At 45.2% G+C, this 23282-nt stretch overlaps 1 protein-coding gene across 1 annotated transcript; it reads right to left on the bottom strand.

The window, feature by feature from the left end:
• Nucleotides 1-4: 4 nt before the first annotated feature.
• KCTD19 (potassium channel tetramerization domain containing 19) lies at nt 5-23214 on the bottom strand. Its single transcript, XM_016163599.2, is given in 18 exon segments — nt 5-138; nt 1279-1380; nt 1715-1869; nt 2016-2207; nt 3435-3681; nt 3683-3832; nt 3834-4064; nt 4454-4568; nt 4856-4939; nt 5138-5280; nt 5724-5827; nt 7154-7314; nt 8450-8660; nt 10454-10585; nt 11792-11983; nt 12781-12931; nt 19025-19321; nt 23169-23214. Coding segments are annotated over 18 exon segments (2784 nt in total). The 5' UTR covers nt 23172-23214; the 3' UTR covers nt 5-24.
• Between the last annotated feature and the right edge of the window lie 68 nt (nt 23215-23282).

The raw sequence follows: 23282 nt of genomic DNA, 5'->3' as shown, positions 1-23282 counted from the left end.
ACGGGGGCAGCATCTCTGGACACCCTAGCCCTCTTGTAAGTACTTGCCCAGAATAGAGTAGGAGACAGACCTAGATAGGCCCCTCTGGATGAGCAAGTCCACACAGCATCCATATTTCCTGGCGAAAGGCAGTGTGAGCTGGAAGAAAAGGCTGGTTTAATCCCTGATTTCTTGGCCGGTAGCCTACTCCTGCTCTTGGTGGGTAGGGTCCTCCCTTCGAGGCAGGGGTAGGGCAGGGTAAAGGCAGTTATTAGGAACCTTTGATGCTCACAGGGCTGTGGTTGGGGAGTGGCTAGCAGAGGACTGAGCAGAATGACCAGAGGGTCAAAAAACGTGTTTCTTGCTACTAGTTTTTCACTTTCTAGCCATAGATGTTGACTTCACCTTTCCAATCCATTAGGCCAGAAGCCTAATAATTTGGCACTAGTGTATTTATGGTGAAAGGTATCTTATATTACAGAAATACCAGATTAATGAGAAATTAGCTAAATCTTTTTCACCTATAATGTTAAGTAGAAACTTTGAACCCCGAAATTATTATTAGTATTATTATTTTAATTTATTATTATTTATGCCTATAGCACCTGGTCTTCCTAGGTGGCCTCTCATCCAAGTACTAATCAGGCCTGATCCTGTTTAACTTCTGAGATCAGACATTGGGCTTGTTCAGGGTGACATGGCCATAGACCATGGACCATGGCTCCACTGGGGTGCGAACCCAGGACCTTCTGCGTGTAAAGCAGACGTGCTAACCGCTACACTATGGAACCATGTCCTCTGAAATTATTTTAAGGAATCAAAAAACAAACATATTGGGTTATTCTTTTACCCTTATTGAATATTTTCTTGATAAAAATGCTCCAAAGCAGCTTAAATATGAAATGGATGTACAAAAGTGGTGGCATCACAGTTAAGTAGACAAGGTAAGTTGGCATCACCTGTTGAGAAGGTCTGACTCACAATTGTTTCTCTGATATAGCACCCCCAAATCTTGGACTCATATGAGGTACCTCCCTGAGTTTGGCTAAGGTTACGAGTGATGAAGGCAGAATCATTGAAGGAAAACTACAGAAATGAGTACCCTGAGTACTGCTTTTTGACCACTTTAGACTTGTTGATGTCAGCCATTGTTTCTCCCTTCCCAGAACCAGGGACCCAAAGTCTAGCTGCCTGTCTTGCCTCATGGGAAGTGCTGGCCTAGCCCTTGTGCAGCAAGACACAGTCCACCTGAGGCATTGATAGGGTCCCTATTCCCAGTGGCATGCAGATGGTCTTTACCTCCACCCAGCTGTACAGGCGTTCCTGGGTATGCCGGTCATCCTTGAAGCCGGTGATGGCCAGCAAATCCACCACAAACTGCTTGGGACTGATGTGCAGGGTCTGTCAGGAGAGCCCACTGTCAGTCGGGGATGGGGACAGCTGCCCGACTCATTGCTCTTAGACCTGCAGAGTGGGATGCAGAGCAGGGGCTGCCCTGGGCAGGAGCCACAGGAATCGGGGGGCGCTTTCATTCCAAACTGCCTCTTGGCCAAGGCTTGGTCCAGATGATACTACCTTGTCTTCCTGTTCCTGTTTTCTTGCCACCTTTCTGCCCCTGACCTATTTCCCTTACCCCTCATCCTCCATCTTTGCTTGCTTCCTTTTGCCTTGCACCACTTCTTGTGGGGCAAAGGGACAGGTGGAGAAAGAACAGGGTCTAGGGCCCATTACATACCCACAGCCGGTTGGCCAGGGAGACCACCTTGGCTGTGATGGCTTTGGGGTCCTTTTGCCTGATGGAATCCAGGATGATGTCGGTCAGAAAGCGGTGACATTTCTGTGCATAAAACATCTCTTCCCAAGATAGAGAGAAACTCAGGAAAGTCACCTCTGTGGAGGAGAGAGTGGATGTGGCCACATCTGCCCAAGGCTAGGGCCTTAGAGAAAGCCCAGAGTAAGGGCTCCCAAGGGAGACTTTCTCCCTGAAGGGCATTTCTACAAGAGGTGCAGGGCCAGGCCTGGCTCCAGAGCCTCACCTTGGGGCTGAGGGCTAGCTGTGGGTGGCATGTGCCTCAGGTTTTCCATCTGGGTGGTGTAGACAATGCTGTCCTCGAAAAACATGCAGGAGCCATCGCTGCCCACCACAGGGGGGTGACTCACTTTGAGGATGACCCCTGTGCTGTCCACCTCACTGGCCTCAGGGAGAGGCTGTTCCGGGGCAGGGCTTTCTGTGAAAATAACAGGAAGGGGTTCTCCTTAAGTCATCTCAGACTCAAGCAAGAAGGGGTCGTCTGGTGACAGACCAGTACAGTCAATACCCCAACCTTCCAGCAGCTGCTGTCTCCAGCCTCTTAGAAGTGGCACCTTGGGTTGGCAGGGGCCTGTCCTGGTGCTCCTCTCTTCATTGCCCTAAACCACTGCAAGTCCTATCCTAAATTTAAGAACTCTTAAGAACTCTCCAAATTTCTCCGTTGAACTAGGACTAGTATCAAGGCCAATAATAACCCAGCTGGGGGTTGGAAATCTTTGTAAAATTATAAAATGAGAGGAGCTTTTGGGATGAGCCTTTGATGCATGTCTACTCTAAAAAGCATGCTTTGACAGACTAACTGTGGCTCACAGGCAGGGCCCAAGAAGGCCCCTCCAAGCAAGGCTTGAGCCACAAAAAGGGAAGGCAACAGTATACTGTAGAAAGGATTTCGAGCAGAGGGAACAGCCCATCATTGCAGTTCTCAGCACACTTCCCTGGGCTGCTCTGCACCTCTTCCAATGCACACAACACAGCACTCTCTCTAGCTCCTTGTCCTGTCCATCCCACCTCAGTTAACCGTCCACCCCCTCACAGTCAGCCAAGCCAGAAACCTGGCCCCTCTGTGGCTGAGTCCCTACTCCATCCTTCCTCGCCTAGCCTGTTTTCATCTAGAATGACCTCACCACTTCTAATACTTCCCCTCCTGATGCTGCATTTCCTCTGCTCCCAGATCAAGTTTTCCCAATGCATATCTGACTGCTCCTTTGTTAAAAATACTGCAGTGGCTGCCCTGTCCCTTTAGGATCAGAACAAAGAGCCAGATTCTGAACTTCACCCCCAAGACCTGTTCCGATTGCTTATGTCCTAGGTCTTATCTCCCATCACTTCTTCAGTGAAGCCTGGCTTCCAGCTAGACTGATGACCTAGTTCCACAAACACTGAGGCTTCTTCCTTCCCCAGATGACTCCCAGCCTCCTTTGTGCTGTTACCTCATAGGCACACCCTTCCCATGTGATTTATGTAATCTCTCAGCCTCTCTAATCATGCCATTGTTTTGGTCACATATCTGTGTCTGCTGCTTGACACAGAGCTGGCTCTGGTGAATGCTGGGTTCTAGGCTCCCTTTACCCTCACTCTGTGGTCTTGATCAAGGTCCACCTTCTCTGTTGTAAATAAGACCAGTCAAGGATGGGACAGGACTCACCTCTCTCTTTTGACCTCTGCTTGCCCCAGTCCTTCAGGGTGACAGTTCTTTTCATGGGGAAGTATGGTTTAAACATTGGCTCTGGCCCTTTGTCTTTGGCTCCAGCTCCAGCCCCTGCCTTCAAGCCTGGGTCCTTCTCTGAGACTGTGGAATGGCCTTTCCAGGAAGCGGAGGTGCTGGGCTGGGAAGTAGTCTCATTTCCTGAAGGGAGCTGCAGGGCGGCCTCCTCCAAGGAACTGCTCCGGGGGGGCAGGCAGTGGCTGGAATTCCCACTGTTTGCAATTGACCATGTCCCATTCCCGCACCAAGGAGATGAGTTTTTGCATGGGGGTGACAGGAGGGTCTTTGTTTTCACATTTCTGTGTGAGGTTGACTGTGGTGCACTTCTTCTTGGGGGGGGCTTTCAGGGTGGGCTCCCCAGTGCCTTGGGTTGGCACATAGGCCAGAGCAGTGAGAGTATGTGCTGGAATTGCCCACCCGCTTGGCACCTCTGCACAGAGACATCTGGATGGTCCGGGAGTACTGCTCAGCCTCCTCCATTTGGCTGGACCTAGCTGGGGTCCCCTTGGCCTTGTTCCATGGAGTCCTGCCATTGCAGTCTTGGAGGTCCACGGGTATGCAGGCTGTGGTCTGAGGAGGGAGGGCATAGCAGCTCTGGGCATGTGCTCCCACGTTGGAGCTTCCCCCAGATCTAATAAGCGGGGCCTCTAAGACTTCACTTACTTACCCAGAGTGATCCCATTCCCCACATGGTCACCCATTTGAGTTTGCTAAGTCTCAGTGGGGGCGGCGTCAGCCCAGGGACCTCTCACACTCTAAAGAGATCTATCGGCATCCCAGACCCCAGCAGCCAGCACTCCCCGTGTCCCCTTCTATGTTCAGAAGCCAGTTACTCTGCTAGGAGCCCATGTAGGCCCTGCTCTGGTACTCTGCTCTTCCCCGCAGTAGCAGAGCCTGCCCTGAGCCCTATGGGGGTACCTTTCGAGGACAACACCAAACTGAAGAAAGTCGAGCCTTACTTCTTTGGAATCTCTATTGAACTCCACCAGTGACTCTGGCCCTTCTGTTACCACATGCAACCTCCTAATGGGAAAAGCTTCTTCATTTTCAGATTCCTTCTCCTGGGTCCATGACCTGAAGATTCCAAGAAGTGTTAGTTAGTGGGCAGAACCTTTCACTAGCTCATTGACCAATTGGTCAGTCAGGTCTGCCCTTTGGCTGAGAGTTAACTCTGGACAGTGGGGGAGAAGAGGGTCTTAAAGGGTTTTGCTTAGGTCACTGGCCAATCCCGGGCCTGTTCCACCCCACTTAACCCTAAGGAGAACCGGCCATACTAGGGGGTGGGACTTAGGACAGGATTCCCAAGAGGAATATAAAGGACCAAACTCCAGAACGTGGTATCCAGAGCAAAGTCCCCTTACTTGTATGCTTCACATTGGACAAGGGCTTCTGAGAGTGATGGGACATGGTATTCCTCCACCTCCTGGCAGAAGAGGGGCCATTCCCTGCAAATGACAAGGTGATATCAGTCTGGGCAGCTGGGGTAGGAGTGTGGGTTGGGGCGCAGGTCTCTAGAGCTGCTGCCTTCAATAGCAGTTCCCATGTTGGAAATACTATAACTTCTTCCCTAAAGGCTGCCAACTCAAGTTTCCTTTGTTACAGAGGGATGGAGTTTCATCATATAATTTCCTTCCTTCACTTACTTAAATTCAGATGGGAGAAAGAGTTTTCCAAGTCTCAGGAAGTTGAGAACATGTCGAAACATTTGACCATCCCCGTGGATCAGCAGGGTCTGTCCATATGTGATCCAGTACACTCTCTGAGGGTTGGACAGCAGTTCTGGATACTGCAAAGGGTTGGTACAAGACTCTGTTAGTCTATTAGTTAAAAGTCTATGCTTCAGTAAGGGGCAGATCAGTCATCTCTTGCTTCATTTTCCTGAGCATTCTAGAGCAGAAGCTTTGGGATTTTTTGGCCACAGGGAGCCATCATGGAGAGCGGAGCATCTAGGGAGGAGCACATCGTCTCTTCAAGTTTTGCTGGTCCCTAGACCACCCTCTCAAAGCATTTGGAACCCCACCCTACCTCCCACTCAGTTCAGGTCCCTCAGACTGTCCCTCCCTACTCAAACTCCTGAGGGCCTTCCCAGCATGCTGTTAGTATGATAAAAACAAGGGAAGGTTCTTATTCTAAGCAGGTGCTGGAGACTGTGTGAGGGTCAGGTGATAGGTTCCAAAGCAGGTTAGCCACAGAAGGAGGGAGAGGAGGGTAACCTGGAGTCAGCGGTACCTTCAACAGGGTCTGCAGGGTGGTTGCGTACCAGTGGCTTCCAACATAAACCTTGATGATTTGTTGGGGGGAATACACAGCGATTTCTGCTGTCCACTCCTCATCTAAGGAAACAACGAGAGGGAACACATCGCATGGCCAAAATGGAAATTTTGGTCAATAATGTATTTCATGTTAAGACTCAGTATCTTCATCAGTTATATTGCCTACTGTACTGAGAAGCAGTATAAATCTCTGACATCAACCTTCTCTGCTGCTAAGGCCATCCCTGTGGCTCACCATGCGGTTTCCTGGATGGTGAGGTGAATTTGGAATGGCAGCCTGGAGGATCAGCTGCTGATCCTGGGGGTGGGGAGGGTAAGCCCTTTGGAATCTCAACCTTGGGGACACTGCTGCTCTTCCCCTGACCCGCCTCTCTCAAGAAAGATAGACTGATGTTCTTGTCCACCTACATTGCTAACTGCTTCTGTTTACTGGCTGGATGTGCACTGGGTGTGTAACTTTTCGTGTGGCTACTCTGACTGGAACTAGGAGTCCCTTGGTATGTTTGTGCTTATGGTTTGGCAAACATCATAGAACCAGCTCTCATCAATTCAGCATCACTTCTATAGAGAACAAGCCCCTAGGCATGTTTGGAGAATGGGGCTTTCTTCTCGGAAGATGAACCCGTGACTCTTTTCCTGGGAGTGACTAGACTTAGGCTTTGTCATGATGTTTGGGAACCAGTTTCTAATGAGCTCTATCATGACCGAAGGGTATATAACTAGGTTATAATTAGATAAGAGGTAAGAGGAATATAATTAGATTGTGAACTCCATGAAGATAAGGACTGTGTTTGTTCTGCTCATGTCTGTATCCTTAGTTTCTGTTTCTGTGCTGGTATACAGTAAGTGCTCAATAAATGTTAAATGTTGCAGAATGATAGTAATACAGTGTAAACTTGACCTGAAAAACTTTTTGTTAATAGGAGGTTACAGGCAGATGGTGAAAACAATGTTGGGTTTGGTCTCAGATTTCAACTCCAGCTCAATCATGATCTAACTACATAATTTGAGGAAGTTACCTCCCTGAGCCTCTACTTTATCTGTTAAATGGGACAGTGTGTCCTTGGATGGCATGAGGACCAAATGAGCACAGCACGTCGGCACTCAGAGCTGGAGCAGGCATGCCTTGGGGACTGCGCAGCCTCACAAGGGTTGGTAAGAGTGCTCAGCCTGTACTGCTTGAGGGTACTCATGGGCTTGGGGTGAGGAGAGGTCATTTAACATGAAAGTTTCTCTTTAGGCAGAACTCACAAATGTTGGTCTGTCTGGCTTTCCTTTCATCTTCTTCCATCTATAGTTCTTGGTCCTGGCCAGCCTCATCTTTCCCCTCTAAACCTCCAGACCCTCCCCTCATTCAAATTCAAAACGAGAAGCTTCCTCATTTACTGAGCACATCCATGGGCGCCAGAGTCCTTGGCTCTAGATGAGTCTTCAGAGCCACTTTCATTGGCTCATAGGTGATGTCCCTCTTGTCCAGGAAGGCACACAGCTCGTACACTTCAGAAATGGTCTCAGTCAGGGGCAGCCGGCAAGTCCCCAGCCAGTTCCTGCCCCGGAGAAAAGCTTGTCACAAAGAGCCTCAGCACTGTACCCCAAGGGAGCCCAGTTGACCTTGTGTCTAGAATGTTTTGCCCCAGCACCAGCTCAAACTTGTCACTAACATCATTTCCTTGATTTAATTGGAAATCTGGTGGTTTCTTGTAGGAGGGCGAGCTTGACAACACAAGCTCGGCCTTTTGGAGCTGAGCTTGACCTATTTCAGCAAAGCTCTCTAAATCAACTAATGGTAAGCCTTTAGGCCCTGTCGCAAGTTCCAGAAGCCAGGTCAGAGCCCAGACACATCTTTCCTACCCCAATAGGTATCTGCTCAAGACATCTTGGTCACTATGTGGCAACTTGCCACAGTCTTGGGAGTTTTCTAATACTCTATGTGCCCAAGAAAGTCTGAACATCAATTCTCTCCCATCAAAGGCACTTATCTTTGCCCTCTGTGATATCAGGGGTAGGCCACAAAAGCCCAAAACAACAATATTAAGATATGATAGCATTCAGGGTTGGCTGACCCTCTCCCCAGGGACTCAAGAAAACCCACTTCTACCTGTAGTTTTGATACCAATGTATTTTGTGACTCTAAGAGAGCTGTCCACTCCGAATCTGTTTCCCCTTTTATGAAACAGGAATCCATGACTTTGCACTAATGAGGTCATTTCTGAGCTTGTCTCTCAAGGCAAAGGCTAGGTATGACCTTTGGGAAGCCTGCCTTCCATTACTTCTGGGGAACTCACCTCACCTCTGGCCTCCCTGTGCATCCAAGTAAGGCTCCCTCCTTTGTAGGAGGGTCTGCATGGGAGGAGGGGTAACACTTAGCACCCTGAGGGTTGTGACTGTGTCCTGGTCACCTCAGACCTAGTACAGGTCAATGAACCAGAGTAAAGGTTTGCAGAGAACAGAAATATGAAACAGTCTGGAGCCTTTGAATCTTGGGAACCCATGTGCCTTGGCACTGGCCCTCTCTCTCCTCTAAGACTGGGGTTTGGTGCTGATGGGGGTGGCTAAAATGATGGATTTGCCCCCAAGGACACTCCTTCCCTCTGGCTGGTAGGTGGGGCACCAGGTTGGTTTCTAGAGAAAGGTGAAGCCCAGCCTGGGTGGGACCGAGCTATTCTCTGAGGAGAGCCTTACTTGACATGCTGGAAGAGAACCCCGTTCCCCGTGATGTACAGTCTGCTTCCGTCCAGCGTGCTTTCAATGCGGAGCTGTCCCAGTGCGGAGTCTGGGTACTTGATGAGCAGACCCAGCGCCATCATGTACAGTGGCTTCACGGACGCCAGGCCCACTGCGCGGCCCCCCTTCCCTGGGCTCGGGGGAGGACAGGAGGTCCGGGAACAGCCACCTGTGCCAGGAGAAAGGGATGACTCATAGACCCCTCATGGTCATAACTGTTCCTACTGCTTCCTTGAATTAGTAATAAAGAGACTTAGAGGGAGCTTATTTTCTTGCACAGCCCAAATCTGGATCTTCTCCAAATCAGTATAATTTTTCATATTCTCAGGTCAGGTTGAGAGGTCAAAACTATTTGTTGGGAGGTAGGGAAAGAAGGAGGGAAATTTTGCTTCATCACTAACATTTGAAGTTCAGAAATTTCAGTGTAGCAGCTGTCTGTCCCAGCATCTGTGGGAATCGACTTTAGTTTCAGGCTCTGCTCTAATCGTCCAAGGGTAAGATCGGCAATCACAGACAGAACCCAAAGTGTGTTACAGCCTCATAGAATCGGACCACTATCACTCCTGGGCAGAATTTCCCCCAAAGACACACTATGTGGTATTACTTTCAGGTGGGGTATTTGGGTTGCTGGCTCACGGATAGGACCTTGTTCTCTTGTAGTGGACACAATGTACAGTGTACAGTGGCAACAACGGGCCTGTGGACATGCTGTGGGCAATTTTCACGGGTCATCTACAACCCTCAGAGCAACCTACAGGAGCAGTAGTGCTATCATATCATAGATGAGGAAACTACTGAGCAGCTAGTAGGTTCCTCGCCCAAACTGCAAAGTGAGGCAGCGGCAGAGCTGGGATTTCAGGGCAGCTCCCTCTGTCTCCGAGGCTGTTGGAGCTGTTCGATCAGCTTTATAAAAGGCCAAACACATGCTCTGTGTGTGGGGAGGGCTGCTGCATGGCTCAAAGGGCTCATCTACAAACTCACTTCCCTTCCATCTTCACATAGGTCTTGTGGAACACGCACCACTCCGGCCACCTCTCAGTGCCCTGTGTTCTCTGAGGGGCAGAAGCCCTTGGGAGAGGAGTTTGAAGTCATACTCCCTTAGCTGGATGGTAAGAGCCTGGGACAGGTCCCTAAGACCTGCTGCAGAATACCACCACCCCCAAATAGGACAGGAGAAGGAGGCTGGGACAGCTGGGCCTATGCCCATGGATAAATGTCTGGTGGTATGCAAACCAAACTATATATTCTCAGTTCCGTACATCCTCAGAATGTGAGGCCACCTGAGGTAGCTAGCTCCTTGCAACATGCAGAGTAGCTTCCTCCAAAGTGTAGAATCTGGGAACTAGGATGATGAAAGGCAAATTAAAAAAATGTGAGGGGAGAAGTAAGGTGGAAGGTAGGGCTGGGAGCATGAAGGCCTGGCCTGGGCTGGATTGGGGTCAGAAAATGTCAGGAACAGGCAGAAACAGACACGGCAACCAGGGGTCTTGAAGTAGGAGACAAGGGAATTTTGGAGTGGGCAGGAAAATGGAGCACTAGTGGGGTACTCGCCCGAGCATTTCCCATGCCTTTCAGTTGTGCCTGGAAGAAAAGGACAGGAGTGGCAGGTGGGCGCCCGTTGAGCCCAGTTGCTCACCACTTCCACAAGCAGAGCAGACTTCTCCTGCCCCTGGGAAGTCTGCCATCAGGCCTAACCTGGCCCTCTAGGGCATTCTTGCCTGGTTTCCCCACCTAGGTTGGGCTGGCTGTAAACCACCTACCCTCAGTGGGGAGGCTAAACAGAGGGCTCACAGGATTTCAGGCTGAAATTCCTCTTCTTGGATTCTAAGACAGCCCAAACATCCACTTCTCTCACCCCTTCCCAAAGTAGTTGTGGGAGGGATGTTTGTTCTTGGCTTTTCCAGCTCAAGCCTGCCTGGCCCAGAATGTCAAGAGGAGGGCAAGCTTCCCCTGGCGACATACCGGTATTCATCCGGTACAACCTTACAGCTTCAGTGAGCTCAGGGATTTCCAGAATTTCCACCTCTGCTTCTAGCACATCTATGTTGGAGAAATTATCCGGCAGTAAAATCTTCTGTGAGCGAAGAAAATTCACTTGAAAAGCAAAGGAAAACAAAATGAGTTAACGACGTTATTTCTAATTTAACTGTATGTCCAGGTTCATGCAGGTTTTTGGTGCTGCAATTTATCCTAGGCTCTCTTCATTCTGAAACAAGTTATAAACATACCTGGTTAGATTAGCTTTAAATCTGTAGTTTTCAAGTGACAAACCCCAAATTATTTTGTTTTCCTGTGTTTGAGTCCATGGGTGTGGCCGCCCGTAGCCTGGCCTGGGGCTCCCAAGCCAGGCCCTCCCGGTGAGCACACTGGCACTGAGACTTACCCCGTGAGTCTTGACCCAAGAGAAGGCCATTCCAAAAGAGGGAGCTGTCTTGCTGCTTAAGAGAGGAAGGGCCCAGCCGAGCCTGGGCTGGCAGGTGGCACTTGCAGTTTGTCCCTGCCTGGAGTGCAGTGTGAGAGGCAGAGATGGAGCCAACGCTAATGTCCTGTGTGAATCAACTTGGAGATTCAGAAGCACATCACAGACAACTTTCCAGGCAACTGTAACTATGAAGGGCTAGGGTTCCAGGCATTTGGGCCCCTAGTACAGATCTGGTGTTTCCTGCCCTATTCATCTAGGCAGTGGCAGCATCTTAGAATCAAGGAGTTCATTCAGTTCACAACCCCACCAAAGCTTGTCCTGGGGCATTTGGCAGGGAGGAAGGCTCTCTTCTATCCATGGTTGAAGATCTGATCCTCCTTAGGCCACTAGCTCAAGTGGACAATTCTATAATTATTCTGGGGAACCTTTCACCATCCACCCTCCTTCTCTTTTAAACATCCTTTGAAACAACCAAACAAAATAAGGATCATCTTGTGGTGAAAGGAACTGAGGCCTGGAGCCCAGTTAGGTACATAAGGGTAGAACAAAAATAGTAGCTGACCATGGAGTCCAGCTCAGGGTCATGCCCTTCACATCAACTCTTGTGGCCCCGACACCACTTCAGGTAGTTTCCAGTGCCCCTTAACATCCAGGCCATCCCAAATTGAACAAGGAATAAAACAGTCCTGAGGCCAGTGGGAATCTAGTGCTGGGACTCCGCTCGCCTCCAGGAAGGCTCTGTCGTGCCTCCACCTCCTCTGTCCAGGGAAGCTCCTGAGGCCCTACGCACCAAGCTAGGTCTCCACAGAGTGTGGAAGGGGAAGAGTGGATGGGTCCTGTCAGCCTGTCCCCACTCCTCCCCAGGAGAGAGCAATCACCAATGAAGCGGAACTCGCTGCACTCGCACTCGATCAGAGCCACGGTCTCAGCCAGCCACAGCAGGTTGTCTTCAGTCACCAGGCTTGGATACTTGGCCACTAGGTCCAGGGGCAGGAAGCAGTAGTGCACTTCCTCTTCCGTGTCTAACAGTGGTGTGTCCATGAGCCCCAAAGGTGCCTTATCATGTAGGCCTAGAAGGGAAAGTGCACAGGGGTGTCACCACTTCCTGGAGGCCAGGCCTCTCAGAGGCCACCAGGGCTCTCATTGACCCAGGGGCCCAAGAGAAAGCTGGAAAGATTCACGTGGGAGACGATCACTGCCAGGTGCCTCCTTCTTCTCTTTCTCTTTTTAGATGTAACCCTAAAGTTTGACAGGAGTGTGGTGGGGAACAGAGGATGGAAATCTTACTTTTTCTACAGTGAAAAGCAGTGAGCCATGTTATGAAATTTTGGCCTATGTGGCCAAAGTTATTAAAGTCACACTGGTTACCTATTTGGTTCTTTCTAATTGATCAAACCAACCACTGTAACTTACAGATAAAATAGATCCTTTTGATACTCCTAGAAACCAAAAATCCATCCAAAATCACGAATGGATGGCTGTTCTGGTGTTTCAGACAGGCCAATCTATGCTGCAAGGCACCCATCAGACAGTGATCATTTTGGGACATTCCTCATGTGGTAGTTAAAGGTAATTTAAAAGGATGGTAAAGTTCCCTGACTACAGGAGGGGTGGAATGCAGCCCAGCCTTGCCCAAGTGAAACCAACACGCAGAGAATTGAATGTGGAGGAAGATGTTCGATTCTACTGGGTAAGAAGCCATGGCAAGGGCATGTGGCAGGGTACAAGAACAAAGAACATAAAAGTGAGGTAGAAAAATCCAGAACTAGCTCAGAAATCAGGGTATGCTCTGGATGGAAGCCACCTCTGTTAGGATGAGGAGAAGGGAAGTGGGTGTGAGTCAGGAAGGAGCAGCCTGTGGTTATACCTGTGAAGGCTGGACTTTTTATAGGAAATTCTGAGGGTTTGCTGATACACTTCCACGTTCGCCAGTAGTTCAAAGATGCTCTCTCGGCAACAGGTATGTCTGCAGGCCGCACACGTAGATGGTGTTTCCCTTCCTTCAGATTATCTAGAGTCTGTTAGATAAAAAATGTTACTGTTTTGAAAATTTTAAACCAAGTAACTAGCAATTCTAGGGTAAAGTACTAGGAAAAAATAGCATGTGATTTATTTTGGCAAAGTGTTTTGAGATAAATTGAGTCAATGACACAAAAATGTGAAAATTTAGGTCCATATTATGCCATGCTGATGTTCAAAATCTCAATGACTATTTCTCTTCTGATTTTTGAAACAAGTTTTTTGGGTTATAATTTTCTGTTAACAGAAATTTATCTTTTACAGTCTTAGGAATAATTTATATCTAACCATTAAAAAGTTGAGATTTTCAGCTATCATTTTCCCTCAAGAGTTCAGGAACCCTTTTTGAGCTGTTGTGATTGTTGTGGTCTGCTTGTTGTGTGTGCTCATCCTAACCATGGAACGTGGTCTAAGTCGGAAGTGGAGGTGGCACAGGGCACCATACTTTTCGAAGGACTTTCACTCATTTGCTTGTTTACCCTGACCTGCTCTGGAAAATAGATGTGGTGAATGTTTGCATACCCATTTTGCTAATGAGGCAGTTGTCCTCAAAAGATCTGTGACTTGCTCAGTCTTTCAAGTTCAAAGCTTCTCCACTTACTGTAGCAGGTGACCAGTGTGGGCAGAGGCTGGAGTGGAGCACTGCAGCTAGGCAGGGCTGAAGCCCAGGGCAAAGGGTGGGCCGGGTGTCTTCATGCTGTCCACACTCGGAGACCCATTCTCCCTCAAAAGTCCCACCCAGGGGGCAGATTATCATAGCATCAAGCCCATTTTTCTGTCCCTATGTTAGAAGAAAATAGAATTTTCCAAAGAAATTTTTGGAGATAGCTGGGAAAGTCCTGTAAAGGCACTGCATGGCCAAATTTTTTTTCTCTGAGAGCCTAATAATGGACAGAACATCTCAGATTCTGTATGAAACTAATAAAAGAACCTGCTTCTAATTTCCAGCTACCCAGGTTGAAGCTCTTGCAAAGCTATTCATGGGAATCCTGAGCTTTGAGAAGAGCCCTCTGGTGGTCGTGGCTATAAACTGCAGCCACATGACTGCTTAAGGTCTGCAAAAGGAGGGGACCAGAGTGAGGGTCTTCCCTAGTTTGGGTGGTGGGGACTTGTGGGAAGACTTGACAATGACAGAGTCATGCGGAGTGCTTTCCTGGGGACGCTGAGCGATGGGAGAAAACAGTGTGTGTGTGAAACAGCAGAAGAGAGTCTGTGATTCATTCATTTGAGAAATGTTTGTGTATCTATCACCAGGGCAACAGTCATATCCCGTGCCTTGACTCAAGGAGCTCTTAGCTTGGGGAAAAGATATGAGAAGTTGAGAAAACACATTAAAGCCAAAAATTTACATATAATAAGATAACAGCCAGCATTGTAATGAAGTTTCGGGACCTCTAGGAACCCTGGGATTTCTTTCCACAGTGTTAGAAAGGGATCCAAGCTTTCTTGTTCCTCTTTGCTTAGGATTACACATAACTTTAGCTTCTATCTCAAGCTGTCAGCCATCCTGAGGAGAGAAATCTGTGAGAGATGGGTTTCTGTATGAGCATGTAGTGACCTCAGGCAAAAAGGAATACAAATGAGGTGCCAAGAAGGTGACTGAGAGGCTGGAACAGATTCTGCATCAGTGGGTGGGCAGGATTAATGAGTTAAGATGAAGGATCCTAGCCTGGCAGTATTTGTGCTGATGAGTGGACAAAGAAAGGCAAACAGTGACTATGCACAGGAGGGACAGGACAGTGTGAGGGACAATAGGTAGAGAGGTATGTACTGAGCCACCTGCCTCTGTGCCTTGAATGTGGCTTTGTTTAAGGTATATGGAGGTTGAGGGAGTGAGGGAGTTGAATCTAGAGCAGTAAACAAGAGCCAGAGAGTGAAGGGCTCTGTAAGCTGTGCTGAGGAGTTTGAATTTTCCCCTAGTTAAAAGAAGCCATTGAAGGATTTAAAGCAGGAACTGTGACTTGACTGATAGCCACATCATCTCCGCACCCCCCCCCCCCCCCCGTCCCTAGTCAGCCAACCAGCCCTGTGACTCCATCTTCTGCTTTCCACTCCACCCTTTCTCTCCTTTCCCTTCCTCCAATCCTGGTCCTCTCCTCCCCAGACCCTCTCCACACAGTGATCTTTCAGATACACAAATGAGTCTAAACTACTCCCCATCTTTAAAAACTTCAATGCTCCTCATTATCTATGGGATCGAGTCCAAATTCTCCTTAGCATTTCACATAAGGTCCTTCACAATCAATGGAGGCATCAGGGTATACACAAAAAGCAAAGCACAATGGCCTTGAACTCAGACAGACTGCGGTTTGAGTCTTGACTTTGTCACTTAAGAGCTAACGTTTATTGCCTTGGCACTTTTAAACTGAATCCTCTTAATGTTCTCTGACCTACAAAGTAGGCTGTGGTATATTGGTCCTTTTTAGTTAATGGAAACAAGACCAGGAAGAGAAGAGTATTCAGTGCCCCAAGTAAGTGAAGATGCTGGGAATAGCACCCAGGATTCTAGAGCCCATGCTCTTAACCACTGCTCTTAATCAGCTGCCTTCCACTTGTCACTTAACCTCTCCAAGCCTCAGGCTCCTCACATGCAAAGTAGAGATAGTAAAATCTGGAAAGGTGTTGTTGTAGGAATTAAAAGGGAATAATGTCAATGTTAATTTCCTTTCTCTTAGTGTTCAGGCCCCAAACTACCTTCCCAGTTTCATCTTTAACAATTCTTTTGTCCCCACAGTGACAATAAACTCCACAAAACTCCAAAGATACCCCATGTTCTGTGCTGCCTTCTCAACTTTATATATTCTGTTCCCTCCACCCAGAATACTTCTCTGGTTTCTTCTCTGCCAGAAAAGCCCGGAGCCTCCTCCAAGTCAGAGACCTGCAAACTTCTGTATCTGGGCTTCTGGCTTGGTTTCAGGCCTGTCCTCCTCCCTTTACTGAGACTCTTGAAAGAAGGATTGTGTTGAGGCACCCCTGGCTTCTAGTTTAGAAGCTAGTGAGTAGTAATGTACACAGAACTGCTGCATTAAATGAAAGAATGCACAAAAATGGAGGGCTGGAGGGCTGAGTTCTCTGGAAAGCATAACAAAGTGAGACATGGGGGAGGCCCAAAGTTGATAGCAGAAAAACAGACTGCACTCATAAAAACTGAGGAAGATGCTGCGTATCCAAAACTATAGGAAAAGCCAGCATGGGATTATAGTGGGCAGAGCCCAGAGAGTTCAGAGCGCAGTGAACACAGCAATTTCAACTTGAGGCCTTCCCTGACCACTCTTTCTAAAGGAGTAGCTTCACTTGCCTCAGTCATTTGCTATTTCCTTATCACATACTACACATACTACTATACATCGGTACATTTAAAAACAAACAGATGTAAATGTTTGATTCTTTTAACTCAATTCTAGTACTACAAGTTCAGTGACTGATAGAATAAAAACTACACACACATTCTGAAACCCCAAGAAGTCCTAGAATACAGAAATGCCCTCCTTCTTCACTATTACACAGGAAGCACTTACTTACCTCTACCTGAAATTATATGGCTCTATGATTCATTCCTAGGTCTCCAGTGCTTGGTCTATGATTGGTGCTCACTTCATAATAAATGTTATTTAGAATCAAGACAATAATAGGTATCGAGTGTGCCCTTTAGAGGCCAAAGCTACAGGCTGGGGGTAGATGGGATGGGCATGTAGAAGGGGGTGGAGGGATAAAAGGGGGATGTGGGGAGATGTGGGGGATGAAGAGGGGTGGAGAGCAGAGCAGCAACACGAGTCTGGGTGTCTGTCCCTCAGAAGCTTCCTATCTCATTCTGCTTGTTTGCTCCTTCTCCATGGCTTTCCAACAAAGCCTACTATGTTACTGATAATCCTGAATAGGATTATGTCACCTGTTGAGTACATGGGAACTTCAGTTAGTGGGAGGCAAAGTCCCATTTTTATTGTTATGGGCTAAATCTGAAGGACTCTACAGTGAAGAGCACTAACAGTTTAGAACAGGTTAGACATGTGCTGTCTAATATGTTAGCCATTAGCCACATGAGGCTATTGAGTACTTGAAATGTGATAGAATAAGTATGAAACGTGTTAAAAGTGTAAAAAACACACAACAGATTTTGAAGACTTAGTACAAAAAAATGTAAAATACATCAGTTTTAAAATACTGATTACATGTTGAAATGATAGTATTTTAAATATATTGGGTTAAATAAAATATATTATTAAAATTACTGCCATCTTTTTTATATTTTAAAATGTGGCTACTAGAGAATTTAAAATTACATATGTAGCTCACATTATATTTTTATTAGATCATCCCATTTTTCCTTATAACTCATAGAAATGCCTCATTCCCAGAATGCTTTCAATAAATACTGGCTAAATGTATTATGTTGGGCTGCCTGAGAAGTCTTTAAGAATTGGCAAACTCCAATTTCTCCAGGCAAAGCATTTGTACATTTAGGCATAAATCTGAGTATCCGGACAGGACTTAGAGGGGGAAAAGTGATGGAAACAGGTGAGGCTGTTTACTCTCCAGCTGTATTCACACTGCGCTTTAATGAACAGACACTACTTCAGTTGTGCCTGCCTAAATGTTTATTTATTTGAAAACACCATTTCTAAAACATAAGCACTTGTTGTACAGTCTGTTTTAAGGCAGTAGATCCACACTTTAAATACTTCTACTGCTCACACAACTTGGAACTTTGGAATTTGACCATCTCATCGGTCTTTGAGTAGTGACCTCCCATTAAGAAGTTGCTTTCCAGTTATATTGTGTTTCGATTTGGAAACACAATATAAGGAGTTAAATATAAGGAGCAAAGGAGTTAAAGGACTTGATAACTGTTTGTATTTTAGGCTTGCTTTTTTAAAAAATGGTTCTTCATCTCTTTGATTTTCTGCAATGAACAAGTGACTCCCTCCTTTTCCCTTCAGAATGGTGCCTTGGTATACAATCATCGGCAGTCCTGACACGCTAGACCATTTAAATGATTTTGAAGCCACTTGTAAGCAATTCTAGTACTCCTTTCCTGGGGTAGTTGAAAAAAAATTTTAATTCGGGGGGTAGCTTGAAAAAATAAAAAGAAACTACTACAACAATTTGCCCTGGAGTATGTTAAGAGTTTTGATTTCCAAGTATATAATAACTTTTAAGTGAAATCAGTAAATTATTTAGCAAGGACGGTCTATAAAAACATGCTTTATGACAAGTTCTTATACCTGTATGACACAGGTATGAATGATCTACCGCAATTGTTTTCTAAGAGGTGTTGGGGAGGCACATTAGTAGTGCGCTGAGCTGCATGCACTATGGCTTGTTAGGTCAGTGCTTGTGGAGATGGAATAATCAACGCCTTATCCAGAGAGTGGGATTAATATGGAACATTGCCAATGATCCTTCCCAGTCATAATATTTAGTTCTCCCAGGTTGAAAAAATCATTTTCACAAACTAAGAATAAACTACTTAAGATAAGCCACAGAAATGATTTCTACAGTTTGGAGAAAAACCGGGAAAGAAAGTAATGTTCTTTGGTGATACTTTAATGGTTCATAAGTAAAGTTATTTAAAGCTATTACAACAAGAAAACAAGAAGTCTTAGAAAACAGAGAAGTGAAGGCAAAGGAAAGATTCTGTAGTTTGGAGAACTTCTTGCTGTGCTGTATGCAAACATTGTGGGCCTAAGAGGCACAATGAGAATCTTTTGATGAATCTTTTAGATTTTAAATCTCAGACACAGTATATATAACAAACTATAATTTAGTTTTATAATAAAGTTTTCACCTATTAAAATTCAAAACAAAAACAGAAGAAGCTTAAAATAGGATTTCCAAGTGTCAAGGGTACCCTCTCAGGGGGTGATAAGCCCCATCCTGGGTGTGTGGTGGCTGCTGATATAGATAGACAGAGTCAGGATAAAACCCATTATTCAGAACATGCATTCCCTATAGTGTTTATTACTTTAACTCACTCATCACGGTTCCACATTAAGAGGGTCATCTCAGCAACCAATATATAAAAGGACACAACATTTAGTGATATAAGGCCTATGTGTATTGATCACCACTCCTAGAAGACAAGAGCATCTTACCTGCAACAAAGGCATCAGCTGCAAACCCAGTGCTTGCTCATAGAGCAAGTTCAGTTCTGCACAACTCGAGAAGGAGAGTTTAGAGGTGTAGAGGTAATAGTGCACGTGCCTAAATGTGGAACCATCTCTGTCGATGAATAGCCTCTGGCTTTCTGAACAGGTCAAGGCTGAAGCCTCTTTCCACAACAGGGAGTCTGGGAACTGAGCGAGTTTGCTTCTAGGAACCGAGAAATGCCAGCCTCCAACGTTGAAATGAAATAAATCCTCTGCTGATTCATGAGGCATGCCAGGCTCCTCCTAAAGGCGGAATGAAAAGAGGCTAAGCAAGAAAAAGAAATAAAAAGTATCCGTATTGGAAAGAAAGAAGTAAAACTATCTTAATTTGCAGAGGATATGATTTTACATATAGAAAATCCTAAGGAATTCGCTAAGAAATTATTAGAATGAGTTAAAAAAAGGAATGTTAGCAATGAACAATCCAAAAATGAAATTAAGAAAACAATTCCATTCACAATAGTATCAAAAAGAACAAAATATTTAGAAATAAATTTAATAAAATAAGTGTAATACTTGTACTCTGTAAACTTAAAAATGTTGTTGAAAGAAATTTAGAGACCTAAATAAATGGAAAAACATCCCATCTTTATGAATTGGAAGATATAATATTAAGATGGCAGTACTTCCAAATTGATCTACATATTGAACAGAATCCCTATGAAAATCCCAGCTGCCTTTTTCCCCCCAAAACTGACAAGCCAATGTTAAAATTCATGTGAAAATACAAGAGACCCAGAATAGCCAAAATAATCTTGAAAAAGGAAAACAAAAATTGAAGATTCACACATCCCACTTTCAAAAATTACTACAAAGCTATAGTTATCAAGATGCTGTGCTACTGGCATAAGAATAGACATATGAATAAGTGGAATAGAATTGAAAGTCCAGAAATAAACCTTTACATTTACGGTTAATTGAATTTTGACAAGGGAGCCAAGATGATTCAATGACTAAAGAATAGTATTTTCAAAAAATGATGCTGGTACAACTGGACATCCACATAGAAGAAAGGAGGATCATAAACCTAAATATAAGAGCTAAAAATATAAAACCCTTAGATGAAAACACAAAATCTCATGACCTTGGATTAGCTAATGACTGCTTAGATAAGATACCAAAAGCACAAGTCAGACAAACAAACAAAAATATTCCATCAAAATTAAAATCTTTTGTGCTTTAAAGAACTCCATCCAGAAAGTAAAAAGATAACCTACAGAATGAAACAAAATATTTTCAAATTGTATATCTAATAAAAAACTTGCTTTTAGACTATATAAAGAACCCTTACATCTCAATAATTAAAAGACTAATAACCAAAATTAAAAGCGAATAATCTAAACAGGTGTTTCTCCAAAGACGATACACAAATGGCTGATAGCACATTTAAAGATATTTAACATCATTTGCCATCAGAGGAATACACAAAACTCAATGAGATAGTACTTCACACCCACTAGGAAGGCCTGAATCAAAACAGTAGATAACAAGTGTTGACAAAGATTGGAGAAACTGGAACTCTCATATACTGCTGGTGGGAGCGTAAAGTGGTGCGGCTGCTCTGGAAAAGAGTTTGGCAGTTCCTCAAAATGTTAAACTGAAATTACCCTATGGCCCAACAATTCCACTTCTAGGTATAAACGGAAAAGAAATGAAACCTATGTCTAAACAAAAACTTGTAGGCAAATGTTCATATAAGCATTATTCATAATAGCTGAAAAGTAGAAACAATCAAAATGTCCATCAACTAATGAATGAATAAACAAAATGTAGTGTATCCATACAATGGACTATTATTTGTCAATAAAAAGGAATGAAGTACTGATACATGCTACAACATGGATGAAACCCTGAACTATTATGCTAAGTGAAAGAAGCCAGACACGAAAGACCACATACTACATGACTCTATCTGTAAGTAATGTGCAGAATAGATAAATTAATTTATAAAGATAGATTATAGATTAGTGGTTACCTAGGGCTAGGCAGGTTGTGGGGGAATGGGGATGGACCAGTAATAGATATGGAATTTCTTTTGGGGATGACAAAAATGTTCTAAAATTGATTGTGGTCATGATTGCACAACTCTGTGAACATCTTAAAAACCATTAAATTGTACACTTTAAAATGGTAAATTGTAATAAATAAAACGGTAAATTGTATGATATGTGAATTATATATAAATAAAGCTGTTTAAAAAAGAGTTATGAGTAGGTGCTCCCCACGCCATTGAGCATGTGCAGGACTCTCGGGGTCATACCTGTAGACATTACGTTATTGGAGCCATGGCAGGACAGCTGAATGCTGTGGGTTCATTTTTACATATACAGAGGCAGCAAAGATCATTAACCTTCCTCAGCTCTTGTTAAAAGTTTAAGGTTATCTCTTCACAAGTGAATTATGTATTTTGCTTCAAGATGACTTAGCTTATCAACACCATAGAAAAGCCATCAAATATACAAACCATCTGTATCAGATTTTAAAATAAGCACTCAAGGAACACTACTCTTATAAAAAAAAAATTAAAAAGTGGTAAAAAGTGTATAAAACTGTACCTAAGGACCATAAAACAAAATTGAATTCTAGGTAAAAATTATGCATGCTGAAGTGATTGTGGTACAGTATACTGATATTACAACTTATTTTGAAATTCATCAAAAAATAAGATGGATTGATAGGGATGGAAAATAGGGATAGATAGATGGACATGTGATAAAATACAGCAAACAGTTCATTGTAGAATCTAGGTGGTGGGTGTATAGTTCTCATTGTACAATCCAACTTTTCTGCATGTTTCAACATTTGCATTAAAATGTTGGTGGTGAGGAAGAGTGTTAGAGGTGGTTGCTCAAGAAAAAGCTCATGTCTCCAACTAAACCCCACATCTCCTACTTTGACAGCTGAGGGAAAAAAATGCATGCAACAAAGAAAGAGATGGGATTCTTTTATTTAAAAACCCTGGTCTAAATATTCAGATATAAAGAGCAATTACATATGCCATGTTTGAGGCTAAAAGAATTAAAGGGGGATATGAAGAGAAAGATTACAAATCATAAAACAGTGTCATGACTCACAGAAGCAGAGTTGGAAAAGCCAATCTAATGAGCTAATCTAGGCTTTTAGGCTTTTAAGTCCTGGTCCTTCTAACATGGGTAAGGCTGAACATGACCAGCTAAGAGTAACAAAGGGCTCCATCTAGACTAGAAAATGTAAATATGCAAGGACTCTTGATTTAGCTTTCTGTTCTCCTTGAAGGTGACTAGCTCAGTGAAAATGCTCCAAGTATGCCAAAGAAACCTGCTCCTTGAAGGTGAGCGACAGTTTTGGTTTTAGTTATTCTTACTAAGGATAGGGTATGACAAGAGGGTCTTGGTTCAAGAATTTGCCGCCTTCTCATGCTATGCGTACAAGTCCCATCCACAAGTGGGCTCTCAAGAGGTGCCTGCTGTAGTGAGGGTAGGGGTTAAGGATGTGGCTGTTCTTTGCAGAGTTTTCTTCCTAAAGACTGCTCTGGGGCTGGTTATTACAGAACTATCCCAGCCTGGGGGCCTGTAGTAGTTGAAGAACAAAAGGCTTCTTGCCAGACTAACTGCAGGAAATGGGCTAGCTCTAGTACAGTCATCTCCACTCCATCCCAAAGAGAGTCTCTCTTCCAAACTGATCCCTCTCCTCCAAATCAATTTCTGGAGCTAGGACCACCTCATTCTTTAAAGAGAGGATCTCAACTTCTCAGAGCCAAGTCCCTCAACGTTTCCCATCATGCCTCAGAGAGGTGCCCCCTTCCAGTCTTTCACATCTGGGTCTCCCACCCCACCCCGTTCACCTGCCCGCCCACCATCTTGTCTCAGGGTCAACGTCTACAGATCTGCAGTTCTCCAAATCTTCAGAGCTAGAACATTTCATCCCTCAAAGCGGGAGCATTCTTCCAGTTCCTCAGACCTACCACCCAGACCCTTCAAAGCTGGGGCCATATTTCGCCAACATGTCCTAGAACCAGGTGCCTAAATCCATAACCCTAATCTCGGCCACATCGCACCCCACTTTCGCTGTTTTAGTGGCTCTGGCGCCTCCGCCAGGGCGGACTCCATACCATTGTCCTGACTCCAGCAGCGGGTGAGCTGGTGCGTGACCTGGTTAATAACGGCCGCAGAAAGAACGGCGGCGCACGCGACCGGGCGGGGCCGGGGGCGGGGCCTGGCGGGGC

Source organism: Rousettus aegyptiacus, unplaced genomic scaffold, assembly GCF_014176215.1.
Source record: "Rousettus aegyptiacus isolate mRouAeg1 unplaced genomic scaffold, mRouAeg1.p scaffold_m13_p_14, whole genome shotgun sequence".
NCBI classification, from domain to species: domain Eukaryota; kingdom Metazoa; phylum Chordata; class Mammalia; order Chiroptera; family Pteropodidae; genus Rousettus; species Rousettus aegyptiacus.
The sequence above is the reverse complement of the archived record's forward strand: the minus strand, read 5'-3'. Positions and strand labels throughout refer to the sequence as shown.